This window comes from Ascidiella aspersa, chromosome 7, assembly GCF_963924565.1.
Source record: "Ascidiella aspersa chromosome 7, kaAscAspe10.2, whole genome shotgun sequence".
Lineage (NCBI taxonomy): Eukaryota > Metazoa > Chordata > Ascidiacea > Phlebobranchia > Ascidiidae > Ascidiella > Ascidiella aspersa.
This window is the reverse complement of record NC_139453.1, coordinates 2,260,380-2,281,722: the sequence shown is the minus strand read 5'-3', so window position 1 is coordinate 2,281,722 and position 21,343 is coordinate 2,260,380. Positions and strand designations below refer to the sequence as shown.

Sequence of the window (21,343 nt, the reverse complement as noted above, 5' to 3'; positions counted from 1 at the left end):
AAATAAGCTCTAAATCTAAATAATGAAAACATATATAAGTCATTTTTTTAATAGTATCAAAACCCACCGAGCAGTATATGTATGCAACAAACTTTTTGATGGTAAATTTTTCTTCTGACTGAGTCCAATAAATTATCTACGTTTCTTTTTCACTTTTGTTTTTTGGCACGGCACAACTCCAAAAAAAGGTAATCTACGGTCGTCTATTAAACATTTTATCAACGAATATATGACTGCTTCTTAACCTCTTAGATTGGAAACTTTGGATTTTTCACGAGGTAGACAATTTTGCAGCTCGAAATTGCACGGCTGTAATAACGTTATTTGTAAAATTTGCACTGCTCAAAATGGAGTACTATACTGAAAACCGTTAGCGCGACGCGGCTGACCGCATTTTTAGTTGATTTTACATAAATTGTGTGGCTATGACCGCGGCCGAGTGGGAAATTGGCCTTACTTTCCAACTTGGACTGTAGTACTAATTTTTTTAAAACCACAAAACAAAAATATTTTTATAAGAATATTCAAAAAGTAAATCACAAAAAAATTATGGTTAATGTAGAAAAAATAATTTGTATAATTATAAAGCCTAATGCAGTGTTTGTCAACACTTTTATTCTATAAGTACGATTATTTTTGACTGCAAATACTTGTTTAATATCACCATCAAATTAATGTAAAACTTTATTGCCAACGTTAAGTTAAAACTTAAAAAATAAATAATAAAAAACATGTTAAGATCACAAACTTTGCAAATGTTTCCAAGTGGGGTCAACCGTAACAGTTGATTAAGCACGAGCTCAATGACCCGTAACTGCAGTAATACGATATTGTTTAAAAATTGCTCTATGACAAAAAACAACATTTTTATTTGATATAAGAAAAAGGCTAATAGTTCTTTATTAGTAGAAGCAACGTTGGTCTTATGCTAGAATCAAACTGGTCTAAATATTCATCATTACTATTTTTGTACTGTTTATGATCTAGCAGGCAGCAACGAACGGTATATAATTTACCGCTCGGTAACTCACAATTAGTCTCACAAACAAACAGTATCTACTGTAAAATAATCTATATTACCATAGTATTAAGACCAACAACATATTCATGCCAGATACCCAGTAATATGCACGGAAAAATAAGATATAATATTATCTCAATAAGATGTAACCTATCGGAATAATCTAAGGCTATTTACCAATTGTCGGGGAAGTAAAATTGGTGAGTAAAGTTATTTACTATAAAGTGTGATCAACGTAAATTTTTTTTCAGCCGTAAATCATCATGCGATGCAAACTGTAAGAAAATCGCTGCTTTCTGGATTATAAAAATCGTTTAAGAACTTGAAGAAATCGTTTCGACAGAACTTGGCTTTCGCATTTACTCAGCAGCCCCACCAAGCGATATATATTGTAGTAAAAAACTACCGCTCGAGAGCAGACGTGGCCTAAATTAAACCTTGAGAAACTTTTAATGATGGTTAAAATCGAAACAGACCCATATAAAGCGCTGAGCAACTTCAGGAAATTTAATTTTCATTTCAAAGTTCAAAACTTACGCAGCTTTTTTATCCCGGTGTTTAAAATAAACACAACATGTTCTGTAAGGAAGCGACGGGGCAAAAATAATATAGGCACATGTAGTTAATATTTTCATTTTCCAACACCATCTATTTAGTTGCTGTGAATAACTGAAAGTTCTCAATATGGAACACAAGTATATTTTCGCGAATATAAGCTAACACCAAATTTGTTTAAATTCAACAGTATACCCAATTAATGATTTGGACAATTTTTTAGGGTAACTCAGCATCAATACTGTCGGCCATACACTTCACACAAATGTGTCAGTCTATGTTGCAATGCAACAACCTTGAGCAGAAGAAAAAAAATTATAAATAAATTTTTAACAGTGCAATTTTCGTCAGATGGTAATCGAATTTGCAACCAATTTTTTTACCTTTCGAAACCCATACTTTGGAACAACTTTGATTTGATTCCCATCAACTTACAAATTTACTTAAGATAACGATTGTGCGCACTTTTCATTATCCTCTCTTCCACAGAACTTAACGACAATCGCCCACATCGAGACGCTTCCGTGACGTAATAAAGGCTCTGAATGGAAATGCGCACGTCCCTTGCTTCCGGGCGCGTGGGAAGAAAAAGTGGGGGGGGGAAGGTTTGAAAGACTTCTGCCTAAACCTTCTTCCTTAAGACGGATAAGGAATGGTTAAGAGTAAAGGTTTTGTTTGACTTTATAGTGCAGCGTTTCTAAACCGTGGCCCTTTCGGGAACACGAGCATATGTTTTTTTAATTAGTTGGCCTTTTAAACACCAAGTTTAGGTTTTCATTATGATTTCTACTTTTTCCGTCCCCCTTGAGACGTTTTGTGACAAACTATTTCCAACATATGAGCAAGGGTTCCGAGAAACAGTTGAGCACCCATAAAAAAGATAAAAATAAGAACAACAACAACGTCGGAATAAATACACAGTTCGTAATAAGACCAAATAAAGACTAATACACAATAGTCGTAATAATTTCGAACCTCACTGCAGGCTAGTTGTTTTTCTAGTCCGCTCTGCTTGCATCATAGATCAACAGATTCGGTGAGTCTGCGATGGCTTTCGGTGTACTAGTCGTAGGAACATCTAATTTTGAACTAAATTTTTCGAAATAAGACCTACATGGTCAGAATCAGGCCTAAACAGCATTTTACCCAACGCCAAACCACGCTACTAAGTACAACACTAATTTCCCTACTAATTAAAAACCTAATCTATGTTCTAATTCCTCGTGTAGAAAAACTTTTTTCTCAAAAAAAATTTAGTGGCTAGTTTCTCTCAAAAGAGTCGTTTAACTTGCCTTATAATTTGTTCGTGTTCTATGAAGAAAAGGGTTCAAAAAACATTGTTTTCATCAAAGCCAATATAAACAGCAACTATAAGTACAATAAACTGTGTACACGCACCTATACGAACCCTGTTGTTGAGAATTTCGTTATTATCTATAAACACCTTATAAAAACATTTCATTTTCTATTTACTTACAATCCGTAAAAGATAACATAAGTTTGTTTGTTCAGACAAAAAGCATTCGCGCCACTTTAGTTTGGCAATGCAGCGCTGTTATCAATAATAAAACCCAATTGTAGCAACATATATTAATTTAAAAGTCAAGGTTTATTTTAAGCATAAAAAAATCTCGCCAAAATTTAAAAATCAGCAGCAAAGATTTTTTGCGACAGCACAACTTGATTTAGTCCAGTAGGTGTCGCTGTAGGTCTTGCTTGGACAGATTTTTTTAAAACGGGGTTTAGAAGAGAGCATCAGGTTACGATAACATTAACTGCTTGGTAACTTTTGGTGCAGTACAAAAGTGGAAGAAGGGGAAAGGCCTGTCACTTAACCCTGGTCTGCCTTGACAAAACGGGGCGAAGGAAAATAATATAAAGGTTAATAAGCGTGCTTAATGTAGGAGTAGCTTATTATAAAGGCAAGGCCTGTACAGTTTGGAATTCAGTTGGAAGGTGGGCGTAAACCAAGCAACAGGTAGCAGAAAAATAAATTTTAGAGAAGTCTAATATAGCCGCGAATGCACGCGCAAAAATAATGTTAAGTAATATCAACGGCGTTAATATTGTTTTAAGTCTTAGGCGATTTTGAACTTTTAGCTTTTTAAGATGTCAGCGAGTTGAACAATAAAATGGCGACGTTGCGTTTTTGATTGCCGAAGAGATTATAAGGGGGATTAATTGCCCAAAAAGAGATTTCGATGTAACTTGCAAGGTAAAAAGAGAGAGGCGCTAGTAAAACAAACTCTTACCGTACGCGTGCCAGCTTGTAAAAACATCGCTAATTATGACATCATTAGCGGGCTCATTGTTTAACTTGCTCGGGATTATGTCGCGTGGTCTTTGACTGTTTTCTTGAGGCGTAGGATTTGTTTAAGAAGGTTTCGCGGGTTTTGCAGCAAAGAAAAACTTAACGGCGTGGGTAAAAACAGGTACGAGGCCTCTAATAACATCACTTGTTGTCGTAAAACGATCCATCGTCGGCAGCAGTTGTATAGAAAGGGAAGCAAAGGTGTTTTCATATACAACCTACTGTTTCAGGCCTTAGCTTATTTACTCTGTACAGCTGAACGGAGCTTGTATTCTTCGCTCTGCCAAGTTGCTGTAATTATGACGATGCAAATCAGATACCAGCCTACCAGTCACCCCGGACCAAGCAACGACATTCTGCCGACAGTCGGACCTCCAAACGCCGTAGCAATGTACTCCAGTCACCCGAGCGCTGCAGATTCGGCATATTACCACTACCCTACGGCCAGCTACAGTAAGTTTTGTGTTTTTTATTTCAAGTTAACAATAACTGGCTGAGATTTTGTCGCTGGTCTAGAATCCTACCACCTTTTTTAACATTAACGAAAACCAGTGACGAAATGAATCGTCAAAATTGAAAACTGGAAGAATAAATATAATAATACTTGACCCACCCTAGCCCAAATAATGTGCGTTAAATTTCAACGCTGTGTTAGTATTCTAGATCAGCGTCCTTTTTTAATTCCGCTTTCATAGGACAGGCTGTTTTTTAAATATAGTTTTGGCAATAATAGTTTAGTTATTTTCTTTAACTGCGTACGTGCTGAAGATTTTTAAAAACATTTAGAGATAAAACTTGGAAACCAGCTATACGTCCCCATTATAGTTTAAGCCACGGGATTTATCTTTGCACTTATTTACACGACAAATTGCGAAATTTATCCAGCGAATATGTCGAAAGATACAGCATTTACGTAACAATTTGTAAATTTAGATTTTTTTTGTTTTTTTCTAATTTTGAGAGTTTACGTTTTCATGGGATTCATAACCGAAAAACTGCTATAGATTTGTTGCGTCCCATTTTTGTCCGGTAAAGTCACATGCCCGATCTGGCACGCGCCCGGAAATCAAAGGCTCGAAACACGGCAGGTTAATTGCAGATATGATTGCGCCGTGAAACCTGGACAAATATCTGGCGCAAGTAATACCTGGCTGACCTAAAACAGGCCCCGACAGCCCCTGGGTAGTTTGATATGACTAACAGAGGCTATGGACTTAAAAGCTGGCTGATTAAGGCTAAATGAAAATAGAATGTATACTATTATAGCCTCATGCAGCACTTGCAAAACTGTGCAGTCAATGTTTTACATTACTACACATTATACTTTTTGACTTTTAAAGAGAAAATGTTAACTTTGATTCCATTTCACAAACTATGGGGCACATTACTTCAAAATTCGTAAAACACACAACACATACAATAAGAAATGTTCTGTTTATCACTATGGGACGTGAAGGGTGGCGAAATGTTCAAATAATTTAAAAAGTAGCGCACACTGAAAAGTTTAAAAAAAATTGGGGAAATTGCAAAACTATACAAAGACATTGGTCATATTAATTAAATTTGAATTTTTTTAGCCATTGTTTTATTTGTGTTTTGTTCAATTAAGGCTTGCAAAAAGTTTTTTTGTGATTATTATTTGGCTAAAAATGTTTAAGATATATTGTTGTATCAGTATTAGGCGTGATACTGTTACAAACACAAAACGGAGAAAAATCAACCTGTCAAGTTTACGAAACCCGACGCGAGAACCGTTCGCATATTTTCGCGTCAAGTTACTTTCGCCGCGAAAAGACAAATAATAGCGCCAGTGGAGCACAATGGTTGGAGGTTGTAGTAAGACGTAGTAAGAATATCAAAGCCCATACTGAAGTAAGTAGCATCTTGAACGTTTGTGTCGGAATAAATAAATAAATCTTTAACATCAGTTAAAACTAAATAGCGAACTATTGAAAACGTTCAAAATGCTACCTACTTCTGTATGGGCTTTGATATTCTTAATAAATCGCGCTAGTGATGGCAAATAATTGATGTCGCGCGCTACATCGCTGCAGAACGCGTTAGTTTACGGACATTAGTTCACAACTCCGGCTTTTTCCGATCTGGTGCGGGCACGAGTTTACAACATGCGTAGGCTGACTACTGGTGCTGCTGTACCAAAGGCTTTTCGATATAAGTACGCTATGTATATGCGACATGCGTGCACAACTGCACATATTGCATCCTATAAGGTCGAACATATCAGCATGTGTGTTGTTTCCAAACGTACACTGCCTACACTCTTATCCTGTAGAGTTGGTTTCTACGCCTTAGCGTTAACGTAAAGTTGATTTATAAGCTAAGCAATTAAAAAATTCGCCTAAAACTTACCGCCACAAATTTTCAGGGTGTTAACTATTAATCGGTCGAAAAATACTGTAGAAAAATTGTATTGCGCATCTTAAGGTTTTTGTTTTTACATTTGGAAAGGGAAGAAAAAACATATTATATAGGTTTTAAGCTATGTGTGAAATTGATGAAAATTTGGAAAGCCCTGATCTGGATTACCAGCCTTCAAAAACTTCTCAAAATACCCGCCTTCTTAAAATAGCCGCCTATTTTTTTTACTTTTGTTTCGGCACTAAACATGAAGCCGCTGTTAATTCGTTCCGTTACAAGTTTTCAATATGAAACGTCAAATCGAGACGAAAGATGCAATGCCGTACGGCCGCAAACATATCAGCCATCTTGATTTTTTTCTACTTTTTGTTTGGACGTAAAACATGTAACTCACCGTCAAATAATTTCGCTTAAAACTTTCTAGGTAAAAAAGTTCCAAAATACTGTAGAAAACCATACGCAGCCCAAACAGTCTTCAAACTACCGCCGTCTTGAGTTTTGCTTACACTTTTGTTTCGGCGTAAAACATGCCCGGCCGGCGTGCCTCGAAATAAAAGGCTTGAAACCGCCTTATATCAGCGCTTGAAATCTGCCTTATGTTGCGTAGTGTGCTGTATGCCAGAAGCTCAGTTGTCAACTCTAGAGCCGAACTTGAATTAAAACACGAATATTTTGTGAAATTTAGCCACTGAATGCCATATAACGACGTAAAATGTTGTGTTTTTAAACTCAAACGATCATCTATTTGCGTTTAAAATTATCCGTTAAAGTAAAACAGTTTCCACGTTCAGTTGAGATTAACTTTTACCAGGTTCCCGAACACCGCTTTATCAATGCATTGTATTTTGATACTGTCCAGAATATGCGTCAGCTGCACAAATCAAAAGTTGTCGGGTTTTAATTAAAACGTTATTTTTTATTGGCGACAAAATCTTCAAGTTTAAAACTATTTGTCAAAGTACAAGTAAAACAACTCTTACAATCAGTTTTAGATAATTAAAGTCCTAATGGTGCTTTATTTTGTGGCCGTTCTATTGGTTGGGTCGCCGACTTTTGTAGTTTACATGGTTAGTTTACTGAGATTGGTCTGAGCGAAATTTCTCCGCAGTTTGAGAAATATACGAAAGAATGCCATTTGTCGTACGTCTTATTCACTGATCAAAGAATTTGTGAATATAATTGGGTAAAAACTTATTCATGAAGCATTCAGGCCGTCACAAAAACGCAGAGAAACACTGGATTAGAAGAAAAAAAACAGAATCATGAAACAGTCACAAAATTTACCGGGCCCAAGCAATGGCTACAGGAGGTCGAAAGTTCGACCATAGCTCGTTATATCAGGGTTGGAATCAGCAGGTAGGCGGGCAGATGCAACGCTTGAGGGTCTGCCGGTCCATGTGTGGAGGTCGCACCTCACTTTGATGTACAACCGCCAGTCGACGCGTCAATGTTTACCTCTGTTGTGACGATATTGCTCACACTCGTAACGCACCACTATCTCGCTTTCACATCCACTATAGGCACCTCACTTCTCTATGGCAGGGTCGGGGTTGCAACAAACGCTTTGAATCTTTTTTAAGTCTTTTAAAAACCCTATTTGTTTTTTCATAAGTCTTTGATTAGATTTTAAGTTCGTTTTATGTTCAGCCGAAGTTATGTGGTAAAACAATGACGTTGTAGAACAACTTTTTCCAACTAAAGTCGAGCGATCCGATTTTACGTAGTTCTATGATGAAGTCACAAAAAAACTTTAACTTAAGATAACGTTGGGGATAATAAAATAAATACACAAAGTAATTCGCGCCAAATTGTTTAAAATTTTTAAATTTACGTAACGCTATTCACGAAAATACTTGGAAAAGCAAATTCTTTATCCACACGACCAGAAAACGAAAAAAAATGTTTTAGCACAATAGCTGAATGTTATAGCTGGACGTAGAGATAACATCAACGCCCATATATAAGTGGGTAGCATTTTTTAACGTTTCGAATAAATTGTTATTTATTTCAACTGATGTAAAGGAATTCTTTGTTCATTCCAACGCAGACACAAAACGCTATCTACTTCAGTGTGGACTTTAATATTCTTACTACATCTAACTACAACATCCAGCCATTAAAGCTTTTTTCAATTTATCGTAATATAACTTAGTAAAACTATAGGCTCCAAAAAAGCACTTCAGTTAGAGATGGTATAAGGCTTGGTCACAAATTAATAATAATAAAAAAATAAAAAATAAAAACGTCTTTTGTGGCACGATCCAGTGATATAGCAAAGGTAGATACGCCTATAGCTTGTCCCTTGGATGCCCTCGTCCCAAGGAACGTTGTTTGCATTATTTATGTCAACGCTTTCTCGAAAACTGCACAACAAAATGGCTACCTTCGCTGTTCTACACGTAGTATTCCCATACTTGAGTTTGAAAACAAAAATTGTAAAAAAATTTTAAAAAAAGAAATCGACCGAAAAAAATTAAATTGAACTTGCCTCTGTTTAAAGTCAATTTTCCTCTTGTCTGTTATTCTAGTACGTAATATTTGCTGCTTGGCACTTTATGCAAAACTTTTTTTTAAAGATGTAATTCTGCCAAAAATATGAATTTTAGCATGGGTCTTCTTGAACTCGAATTGCCCTTGAAAAAGCGGAGAAGATTATTACAATACTAACACGTCAATACTGTATCTATCTTTTGATGATTAAAAACCAATAGGACTAAGTGAGAGTTAAATATATTGTTCGAAATTACAACAAAATGATATGGCGTTTATAGTTTATGTTTAGTCAATTTGTGTTTTTTTGTGCAGCTTTTTGCGAATTAACACTTCTCACACAGGGAAAAATCATTAGCTCAACTTACCAGCACTAAAATAAGCCAATAAATGGCACCAGTCACTATTTAGAAGCCACATAAAAAATCATTAAACTATAGCCAGTCATTCTTTCAATTAGTTCTAGTACATTGCCTTTATAAAATAGATATTTTTCCTATTTTTAGCATTTAGGAATTGATCTGAATAACGGCGCTAAAACGAAGCGACAAAACACAAAGTAGTCATTTTGGCGATCCCGGCCGTAAAATAAGCCAACAAATGGTGCCGGCCTCTTCATAAACAGCCATCAAACCGGGCCTTGTTTATAATCGGACGCTTCAATCGCGACTGACTGGTAAGGGTTTTGGTGGTGGCGCAATTTATTTCAATTGCTGCTTTTAGCCAGAACCTGCTATTGAAATGTAGCCTTAGGGGCGAGATGTAAGATCTCCAACGCAACGACTGCCTTCTAAGCTGCGCCGAAATTACTGGCGTTCAAGTACAAGGTGTCGTTGAAATTTATATCAAAACGAAATGCGGGGTACGAAGTGTATTTGAGAGCACACACAAGGGTTAACACAAACTCTTTGAATGTGCTTTGAATTGATTGGCGTATTGAAAAGGTTTTTAAAAATCCTTATGTTTTTCCTTTGTCTTTAATTATTCTTTTAATTTATTTTTGTCCAGCTCAAGTTTTTTGTTTAGAAAGTGCCAAAATGAATTACTTTTGTTTATGATGTTGACCATAGCATTTATATTGTTTGTTTTCCAAATATTAAAAAAAATGGTAAAGCTTTAAAAAAACGCTCACATTTTGCCGTGTTATGTTGGCGCTATAAGCAAGGGCGTCCAGCAATCATAATAGGTCGTAGCTACAAGTCCCCCAAATTTAAAAAGTGATAATTTTTGTCGTTAAATATCAAAGCTATTCAAAAAAACATCGACTATAAAATACGGCCATGATTTGCCGTTTAATGTTTCCCGTATAAGCAAGTGCACCCCGCAATCTTAATATAAGGTCGTAGCTCCAAGTTGCTCAATTTAAAAAGGTAAATTGTAGTAAAATGTCGAAGCTGTTGAAAAAACGCCATTAAAAATACAGTCATAATTTGCCGCTATACGTTAAGGCTTTGAGCAAGGGCGTCCACAATCTTAAGGTCTTGGCCCCAAGTTGCTCGGCCGTTCCAGTAATTTTTGTTAAAAAAACAGCGATTAAAAAATACTGGCATAATTCGCCGTTATATGCGAGGGCTTTAAGCAAGGGCGTCCCACAATCTTTGTATAAGGTCGCAGAAGTGTCCAAGACGCTTGGCAGCAGAGACATTGCGGGTGTATATTGGCTGCCATTCCAGTATGAAGCGGAAAAACGCCACATCCTAACCTGCCCACGCCCGGCTGGGAAACCCTTTATAGCTGCTTCGAGCCAGCATCGGTTCTGCCTGTCCTTTTGCTGACTCCTAGAGTCAAAATTTGAATATTTAAACGTAAACAAAAGGTTTTGGACCGCTGGTTGATGGTTTATAGTTTCGCAGGCTAAAAATGTAATGCGGTTACTATATAAAACATTATAAAAATAATAAAAATTGCAATCTATAGCTTTAGTTCTTATTTGAACATCACCAACCCCTGGTTTTATTTAATTTTTCTAAATTTGGCTAACCTGCTTCTAATTTAGTTTATTTGGGGCCCTTCCCCACTTAGCTAAAACACTGGTTTGGTTTACATTTCCTATTTGCGTGCTTTTTTCTTTATGGTTGATTGAGTTTTAGATACTGATAAATCAAAAAAAATATGAGTTTAGTATTTTAACGTGTTTTTAAAGTGTAAAAAATACAGCGCTGCGTTCTTAAAGATTTGTGAAAAAGTTACCTTTTCTATCATAGTCAAAGGCTTCATACAATTTATTGAATCGCTGGAAAAAGGGCCGTTTTGTTTTCAAATTTTACTTTTTTATTCGTTTGATCGCAATCTTAAATGCGCTCCCATTTGAAACAAATTAGTCTGAAAGTAAATAAGATGGATGGCCGAGGATTGATACGCGTAACCACGTTTTGAATTGTGCGGATTAACAAAAGTAAAAATTTAACTTTATGCATCTGTAAGGAAAATATTTTTATTTCGTCCTTAAGTTCTAAAAACAAAGTGGGGGAACCCGAAATATTTGCATGATGTTTATGTTGTAAAACCGATTTAGAGCAAACATTTCGGTTTAAAAAAACGAATGCAGAAAATCAAACCGAGCCTTTTTTCATAATATAAAACAAAAAACAAAATAAAATAAAACTGCGACGCAAATGTTGCGTCAAAATTCTAAAAATAGACAATTTTAAATGCAAACTTCAGCAAATCTCGGTGATCTAAAGCACGGTTTCAATGCACCTTAAAGTGCGGATGGGCATAAAAACGCAGAGACCTGAGAAAATATGATTTCGCTTTAACGACCGGACCTTCTTGGACGGCGAGGATTCTTTTACTCCGCTCAAAAAGCCAATTGAAAACCACAAATTTCCGCAGCGCTCAGCTGCAAGTTGTGGCAATCGGTGGTTGCGGTGGTTGCGGCAAAACGAGCTACGTTTTTTTTTTTTTTTTATCTTCTAATTTGTGACTGTACATTGATTTGTCTTCAGGTCGAAGTAGTACTAAATTTAGTTTTTTATTTTCACGGTTTTTGCATTGTTTTAATGATTTCTTCCCAATAATACACCAAAATAAATTGGTTAGCAGGGTGAATAGCCGCCATGTCTGCTCAACAAGAGATTCCCCAATTAGCAAACACAAAAAAAATTGATCAGCAAATATAAAAAAAAAAGTTCATTTAGCAAACAACAAAAAATGGATTATCTTTGTAACATGCGATCAAACTGTTATAAAAGCATAAATCGGGGCAAAAATCCAGCAAATTCACGCCAATTTTTTTAATAAAACACGATGACTGTTGTTTTTTATCCAAAGTCATTCGACCTAAAGACTTAAGACAAGTCAAGTCATTTTTCGGCAAAACAAGCCACTCAGCTGCCGCCATGTCCGTTTTTACGAGCGCTAGGCTCTGCAAACCCTGGAAACATGCTCAAACTGACAGGCTTCTAGTGCCTTGCAAATTCCTGCGGTTAAAGAGTTCTTCAGACTTGTCAATCGAACCCTTCCCTCGCAGATGTGAGATTGGGAGTCGGATAGCGAAGTCTGCTTTCACTTCCGCTTGCGTGGGCATGGGGTTCGAACCCACGACCCTCGAAACTCGCCCCTTAAAAACGGTTCGGGGAAAATTGGCCCAAAACCGGTTCATTAAGTCATGGTTCGGAAACACATTTTTTCCCCAAATTCGTGATGTTAATATTTTTGGGAGGTTAGGGGCGTTTTGTATTTTTAGGTAAATTTTCTGGTGTCAAAGCTAATTTGTCGAAATCGTTAAAGCGTTTTTTTTTTAACTTTAATCAAGTTTTAATTTGACAATACTTTTTAAAACCCCAACAAAATGTAAATCCACATTAAATTGACACATTAACAGGCCGTATTGCAAAGTTTTGTAAAAAAACACAGGATAAACCAGACCATAAGCTAGTGAAAAAAAAGACTTGTTCTCTCTTTATTGTACTAATTATTTTTTCGAAAGTCGACAAAATTATTTTATTTTTAACAACCCTACCAACAGAATTGCTTAAAGTGTATAAAAACATCCTAAAAAAACAGCAATATTGTAACTATAAAGGTATAGCAGCGACTGTCTTTCGAGTTAATTGGGTAAAGCATTTACTTAAACAGTAATCTATAAATAAGGATTATATTATCAAACTAATAAAGAGAAAAAGTTATTTCAGGCTAAATTTAAATTCATGAGCGTCAAAACTGAACCCCGTTTTTTAGGCCCTTTGGCATTTAAGGTGCCACGCGTTCGTTTAAAATATTTTCCAAACGGCCGCCATTTTGATTCCCGGTTTACGCTCGGGTGGAATTTTAAGAGTCGGCAACGCAGCCCGACAATACTGGTCGATACAAAGTTAGCGGCTGAACTGCAGTGAATGGCTGGCACGTGCCAAGAAACAAAAACACTTTCTCACTCTTTTGTTTCATGTAACGCTCGGTTAGACTCGATAGCGCCAGCGTTTTGTGAATTTCTGACGCTGGTAACTGTATTAAAAACGACTGGCTGGCTGAATTCCATTGTTACGCAACACTACATCGATACAACCGTTGTCGATATAGAATGAACAAGTATCGATTGCTAATTTAAAGAAAAAAATATAAAAAAAATAAAAAAGATAAAAATTGTTCGGTTCCATTTAAAATTTAAATAAGACTTAACGTAAAAAGAGTGTAAACAGATTTTTTGCAAATTTAAAACTATGAATGGTAAGCTACAGACAAACGAAACGCTATATTGACAGTATCGATATAAAATGTTCAAATTTTGATTGCTAATTTAAATGAAAAAATGGAAAATCGATGGAAAATGTAAAAATATCGATTTAAAATTTTAATGGAAATCGTATAATGACTTAAACGCAACATAATGTGTCAAGTAACTCGTTGTCCGTTTTTCAAAATGATCAATAGCGAAGCGAGAGCTGAAAACGACAAAACAAGCAGATCATTGTTGACATTACAAGCGTTAAACAATCGAGGAGACAATGGGTTTTTCTCACGTCACAATAGCGATCCCGCGACAATTAAAGAATTAGCCGGGTTACGGGGGTAATAGGATTTAAAAGGCGTGAAAAAGACCGACTCCAATCAAAAGCTTAAAACTTGACGCTGGGAAAAAGTGTTTGGGAAAGTGAAATACTACTTTGGAGCATAATGCCTGGAGGTTTTAGTTAGACGTATAATGAATATCATAAACAGAAGTAGGTAGCATTTTTGAATGCTTTTAGTACGATATCTACTTCTGTATGGAAATCTAAAAACATCCTCTATAAATATTAATTAAACATGTAATTTACCAATTTGTAAAATTACTAAATAAGTACATAACACTATAGTAAAGGCACTAAACAAATAGCAAAAAAAATGAAGTGTAAAAAAAATATTCCAAAATTATATTTTCAAAACGCAACAAATGACGTCACATTTTCATAGGACGAAGGCGTGAGAAAGGAATGTCAAGTTCAAACGAAATTTTTTTGTGTCAAAATTTGCTCGTTCCGGGATCGCAGACCTTCAGCGTTTACCGCGGCTCAGAAAACTCATATTTATTGACACAGTTACCGCGGAGAATAATTTCCAGCAATTTCCCAGGCTTAGCCGCGAAAAAGTGCGAATAATTGTCGATTGATTGCCGCTATTCTCGTTCCTCGTTTAATTTCGCCGTGATTTCGAGTAAAACTCGCTTTCGCGCCTTCGAAAGCGTTGGCCATTGTTACGTCACACTGAAAATTTCGCCTCGTCGACACTCCACTCTGTTTACTGCCGAATTGGCGCATAAACGCCATCCCTGTGACGTAATAATAGAACCCCGTGTTTACGACGCGATTTTCGGCGCATCGCGCGTTGGGCGGCTCGCAGCTGACAGACGACGTTTAAAAGATCTTTTTGCTGCACAAATTAAGTTACATGAAGCGATTTTGAGTAACTCTCGTTCATGTGAAGGTTAACTGAGGGATAGAGTACAAAAACATTAGACTCTGAAGTGATTTCGCATTTATTTTGCGTTTAACTACAACCTACAGCCATTAGGTTTTTATGTACAGCTCCAACTAACATTTTAATTCTTTCAATTTAAACAATTCTCCATTTTATCATCAAATTCAGCATTTAACCCATTTTTTGTTTGTTATTATTTTCTTTCTTAAATTACAACTTTACTTAATTTTTACCCAATTTTTTTACCCCAGCAGGCGTCCAGCACCCCTCTGTACGTGGGGACGGTTATGGGGCGCACCCGGGGTTCGCGTCCACCTACGGGGGCTCCCAGGTGATGCACCCCCACCATCACCAGCAGAATAAGGACATGGTGAAGCCTCCCTACTCTTACATCGCACTCATCGCTATGGCCATTCAGAACGTTCCAGATAAGAAGGTTTGGAGTGTGTTTTTTAACGTTTTGTTCGACTGTAATGTTAATGTTGCGTGATTTTTGTTTTCCTTTACCATTTTGTTGCACTTGAGAAGTTTAAATATTTTTTGTTTTTTATTTACCTAAGCCGAAAATTAGGAAGAGTAATTTTGCACTTTTTATTATATCCATGTTGCTTGACAAAAAGTTTAGAAGTGTGCATATTTTGCATTTTTTGCGAGTCAAAAATTACAAGAGTTTGTGTATGCTTTTTTTTTCAGTTTGGCAGACAAAAAAAATTAAAGTTTAAAAGTGTGTGGAATTTTTGTTTTTAATTTTTATCATAATGTCCTATAACTAAGTAAAGTTTTAGATTTCATTAGCGTGTAGTAAGAATATAAAAGCCCCCTCAATTCGAAACGTTCAAAGTGCTACCTACTTCTGTATGGCTTTTATATTCTCACTAAAACGTTATTAGACCTCCAATAATTATGCTAAAAATATTCCAACAAAGTATTGTAACTTCATTCATTCACCTGGTAAATTCAGCTGTTATCTGCTGCCTAAAACCATAACTTAAAAACCTCGTTCACACCAAAAGGGTTATTTGAATAAGAAATAAGAGCTTTAATTGTGATTCGTTGAGTTAAATAACGTTTATACGTCGCTTTCAGGTGACATTGAACGGCATATACCAGTGGATCATGGACCGATTCCCCTTCTACCGCGAGAATAAGCAAGGATGGCAGAACTCAATTCGACACAACCTCTCGCTAAACGAATGCTTTGTGAAAATACCGAGGTGAGAAAGAGTGGATTAAAACAAAAAAAGAGATTAAGATTAAGCAAAAAGTTTGAATCAGTTCTTGCTCAAAACTGTGTTCCGCGGCTTACCTTAAAAAATATTTTTAACTTTGCAAAATAACATTTTTCGTATTACAAATATACACACAGGTAGGACAAAAATACCTGAATGCACACCATTTACTAAAAAAATTACATAAGTGTAACATTTGTCATATAATGCAAAAAAATGAGCAATTTTAGAACCTTGACCGATTCTTTTTTTATTCGTGCGCCATAAGCTAAAAAGTCTGGGAACCGCGGCCGCCTATTAAATCACCAAAACAACTTTTGTGAATACTTTTGAATTTAATTGACAAAAAAATGCGGAAGCAACACGAACTAATGTTCTGTTCGCTTGGAAAAAGTTCAGCCAAGTTGATTGAGACGCAAAACTTGGCTGTTATACTAACGCTTAGTACTAGGGTCGCCGCGAAAAAAGGTTGAGAAACACTAATTTCAATCGTCAAATGAAGTTTGTCTGAAAGCTTTTATCATTTCTAAATCTCTCCGAATATTCCAGGGACGATAAGAAGCCAGGAAAGGGAAGTTACTGGACGATGGACCCGGATGCTTACAACATGTTCGAGAACGGCAGCTACCTCCGCAGGAGAAAGAGGTTTAAGAAGAAGTCGGAGGGAGGACCTAAGGATAAGAGTCAGAAGGTAAAAAGAGGTCGTTGATTGTTGAGCTGATCATTTAAACAAACCTGAAATGATTTTTAATTTGTTGAACCAAAAAAGTTTATTGTCGTTGTTTTTAAAAGTTCTTCAAAGCATCCAGTTTTGTGTCTATTTAATGTTGTCCTTTTGCAAAAGCAGAATTTGTTTTAAATGAGCAAAATGTCTTATAAACGAAACGCTGATATTTTTTTAATATTTTTATCCTGTCTTTAAACGGTCCAATTAAAAAAAAATCAAAAAAATACTCAAATACCCCCAAATCTCTTGCCGGTTAGTCTATGAAGTCATATTGCGAGCATTGTCACTCAACAAACGTCCAATTGTCTTCCAGCTCGAGCGCAAATCGTCGAGCAGCTACCAATCCGACGACTCCAAGTCGGAAACAAAGTCTGACGTCATCGAAGCACCACGTCACACCAAGAGCGATGACGACACAATGGCAAACAATCCGGAGCTGCAGGGTACAGTGGCCAAGACCGAGCCCCTAGACTCGACGCAGGCATTCAACGCCCAGGACCCGGTTTTCGGGGAGGGTATTACCCCCGGCACCCCCCTGATGGTGCTCCAGGACAAGGTGGACCTTGTCAGGCCCGACTCCTCCGGTTCCAGCGGCCCCCTGCACCCCCAGCAGCAGACCGCCGACGCCGAATACCCCCCCAACACTAGTGACGTGATTGATTCGTCCATGTTCAACCTGCAGCAGTACAACAACAACTATTACAACAGTGACGTCAGCGCCAACCCGTCGCCCACGCGACATGACGTCCCAGTGACGCAACAACAATACCGTCACGATCTTCCCGCCACGGTCCACTACCCCGGCACTCCGTCGCCCCCCAGCGAGCACGTGACGTCACGATGCTGGTACAACGACGCTTCGATGACGTCATCGAGCGGGGCCGTGACGTCGTTGAACACCCCCCAGGCGACGTCGCCGCTCCAATACGGGGGAGAGCAGTCGAGTTACTACCACTTGAGGGCGACAGGCGACGTTTTCGGGGGAGGTAGCGGTTCGGGGGAAGTTCCCGATTATTCGACGGGATTTCCCCCGATGTCGAATCCCTACTACGGAAATTACCACTTCCAACATCGACCTTACGCCGCTGCGCATGAGTACTCCAAGTACTGAGGTCGGTGGTTCGAACCCCGTCGAGAAACTTGACTGTCAGTCGGCACAACAGTGTAGGTGGTTTGTGATTAATTGGCAGCAGATTTCTGCTTTTTGATCACTGCTTAGCTGATTATTAACAAGTAAAACAAGGACAACGAACAATACGTTGTTCGTTCTGATTAAATACGGAAAGTTATAGCGGTTAAACGATCACTGCTCAGCTGATTATTAACAAGTAAAACTCAAATATTTCAAACCTGGGAAAATACACGATGGTATGTTGATTTAATAATACACATTTTTGCATTAAATACACGGTTAAAAGTTGTTCTGATTAAAATCGGAAAGCATGAACTTTAGCGGTCAAACAATTTTTTTTAACTTCATTGACCTACACATGAACCACGTTGTAAGCAGGAATGTCGCATTTAAGTCGCGAAATATTTAGGGAAAGTTATATTTTACGCTTGTTTTGTCGCGTTTTTTACAATCGCTTGCATTTACTCAAGACCTTGCGCAGTGTAGTGCGTTTTATATGTAGATGAGTCCGTTTTTTCTCCTTATGTTGGCTTTTCCCGCTTTTTTTTAGCTTTTGCGTCACTTGAAATAGGAAATCACGCCTTTCTATTTAGTTTGTGCGCTCTACAAATCATTTTTTTAGACGTAAAAAACGTTTGACCAACGCCCAAGGTTTGATGACATTTAAAAAGCCGGAGCAAACAACCATTGTTTATGCCATTGTGTGGTCACAGAGCGAAATAAGATTTGAAATTGACTTAAAATTCGGGCATTCAAAAGCAACGACTTGTTTTTTTAATTGACGATTGGCCCGGGTCATTTAAAGGTGATTGACTTTTTAGCAACGTTTTCCAAAAATAGAGAAAATACAAACAGCTAAAAACAGTATTTTTGCAGTAACCGCAAAACCCCACAAAGGAAATCTTGATTAATTAGTTAGCTTCCTAGATTATGCCCACAATTAACCACACTCCAATAAACTCCGGAACTATAATATCCACAATTGCTGAAATTCTAGGTTCCAAGATTTTCCTATTAAGTCTCCCAATAAAAACAAAACAAACTTCTTTGATGCGTCTAATGGCAGCCCTAATAGCCGTGGCCGTGACCTAATAGCTCATTAGCAAAGCAAACCGACAGAACACCAGTCGCCTGTAAGTCTGTACAGCAGACCAGTCGCTTGTACCTTGCGCGCCAAACACGGCAATCGACATTACACGATGGGCTGTCATTTTTACCCCAAGGCCGCATTTCTTATCGTGCTCTTGCATCGCTTTGAAGATTGCTGGAGAGCGCGGATAACATTTTCGCTTTTAGGTCGCTAAAAGCAAAGAAGCTCAATTACGAATTTGACGCACTTTGGCCAGCTTCAGCTAACAAGCGAACGCGACTATTTAATAAGGCAGTAGCGTAGAAATCACGCGTAGGGCTTTGGTCGTTAGCCGCGTTGTAATGGTAAACCGATGGACTAAATTGTAATCGCTAAACTTTGGATTTAATCGTATCTCAATCATTAGTCGATAGACTTTTTGAAAATCGAAGAAGAATTACTTTTGTCTCCCCAAGATTTCGACTTTCTGAAAGTTTTTTTTTACATTTTAGTTTGAATTTCTGCTAAATGTAATCAAAAAATGTGTTTAAACCACAGACCATTTTACGAAATTTTAACAGATTGGAATATAAGTTAAAATTTGTCGCTTTAAAAAAAGGCTTTTAGCTCTTTCGCATAGAATTCCTCGCTTTCTTAAACTGGTGCTGCAAATATCATGTTACACAATTTCGCTTAACTAGCCTATAGCCAACCCCAACCTATTATTATTTTTATTGCTAACCTTGTTTGTCCGAGATAAACGTACTCGTCATCCGACTTAAACTGTGTTTTCCGTATAAACAAGCTGTCCGTGAAAATAACTCTGACGTTTTATTTTTGAATTCCAGCCACTGTGTGTTTCGTTCACGTATTAATTACCTTCGTTCTGCTTGCGTGTGACGTCATTCTCGTGACGTCATGAAACGCCCGCCCCTTATTTCTTATTTCTTTGCTGTATGGTCGTTTATTTTCGCGATCGCGTCGCCCCTTTGTCTAATATTGTGTCGTCACAATCAAGAAAACAATAAACAAACAAAGACACGTGAAATTGAGTTTGTTTTGATTCAAAATATTTAGAAATTTCTGCTGAAAGCTTTTCAGACAAAAAAAAAACAATTAAATGTTGTAAAACACGAAATTATATTAAAGCTTTACATATTTTTAATAATTGTATAATGTAAGTGAAGTTTAGTGCGAAACTCAAGTATTTTTAATAAAATTACGGAACAGACTTTTTATATGAAGTTGTTTAACTTTAAATTATAATTCTATTAAACTAAATTGTCACGCTTACATTCGAAACTGATTTAAGGTTATTTGATACGAATTATGTAGAATATAGCACAGAGGTGTAAAATAAACGTAAGGTAATATATATCAAAAACGGAATATCCTAGTTTTACGATAAACAAAAGCCCTACACATGAAAAGCGACATTAATGTTATGAAATTAACTAAATTATACACATTTTTAGATTTACATGTTTTAAAAAAAGTTAAAAATAGGACACAGGTGCAGGATAAAAGTAAACAAACATAAATCATAAAATAATACCCAAGTTTATTAAAGAAACCTGCAGAACATAACTTTCCAAAAGCGTTTAAACTATTTTAGCATACCTTGGAGAGTTACGAAATAGTTTACCGTTAAAACCGAACCAATATAAGGTTGGCACGGGTCCAGTAACGGTTGGTATAGTAACCCACGCACAGGGGGCAGCTTTTCACCGAGTTATTATTCCTTTCACCCCCAGCGAAGCGTGGACCGCGGGTTCAATTATTAAATTTCCAGTTCCCCACAAAACCGTGCGGAGGGTGAATTGTATAAGGACAAGTCGTAGCTCGAAATACGTTAAAAAACTGACTGTTTAAAAGCGACGATTGAAATTGATAACAAACTATATTGCTGCCCAAATTATTAAAATCCCCTTGGAAAATAATTTCCTTAACATTTACACGGAAAATCAGTAAGAAAAATCTTCTTTAAAAAATTGTTTTGGCGTTTTTAAAAATTGTATGAATTAAACATTGTCTTTTGGAAGCAAAATATAATATTTTATGCCTAAGAACGACTATTAGAAAAAAATATCGCTAATTGTGCTCGTTGGTAATATTTTTAGTTTGGTTAACGTTTTGTTTCGTATTTCCTGCGAACTTCGTAAAATTGTCAGCATTTTATTTTAACTCGCTTATAACATATAGTAAATTTTTCCAGGGTTTAGTAAATTTTGCCCAAAACTTGGACAATTTTTTTGGGCATTTTTTGTATTTATTCAGTTTATTTTAATCCTGGTCAAATATTTTGCATTTTTTTCGCTTTTGCTTCAAATTGGATAAAATTTTAACGCTTTTTCAATTTTTCTTTAAAGTTGGGTAAGTTATTTAGCATTTTACAATAAAACTTGGTCACTTTGATTTTTTTTCAAAAAAAATACTATTTTTAAAAATATGTACCAAGCCATTTAGCGTAAGCAACCTACCGTTATATTTAAATTTTGTCAAATTTTAACGCTATTTTAGTTTTTCTCAAAG

At 36.7% G+C, this 21,343-nt stretch overlaps 1 protein-coding gene across 1 annotated transcript; it reads left to right on the top strand.

The window, feature by feature from the left end:
• The first annotated feature begins 4,124 nt into the window (after window positions 1–4,124).
• On the top strand, window positions 4,125–19,837 carry LOC146137253 (uncharacterized). Its single transcript, XM_083393623.1, has 5 exons — window positions 4,125–4,340; window positions 14,906–15,090; window positions 15,741–15,868; window positions 16,433–16,574; window positions 16,924–19,837. Exons 1-5 carry the CDS (start codon window positions 4,187–4,189, stop codon window positions 17,719–17,721), a joined length of 1,407 nt encoding a protein of 468 aa, XP_083249749.1. The 5' UTR covers window positions 4,125–4,186; the 3' UTR covers window positions 17,722–19,837.
• The last annotated feature ends 1,506 nt before the right edge of the window (window positions 19,838–21,343 follow it).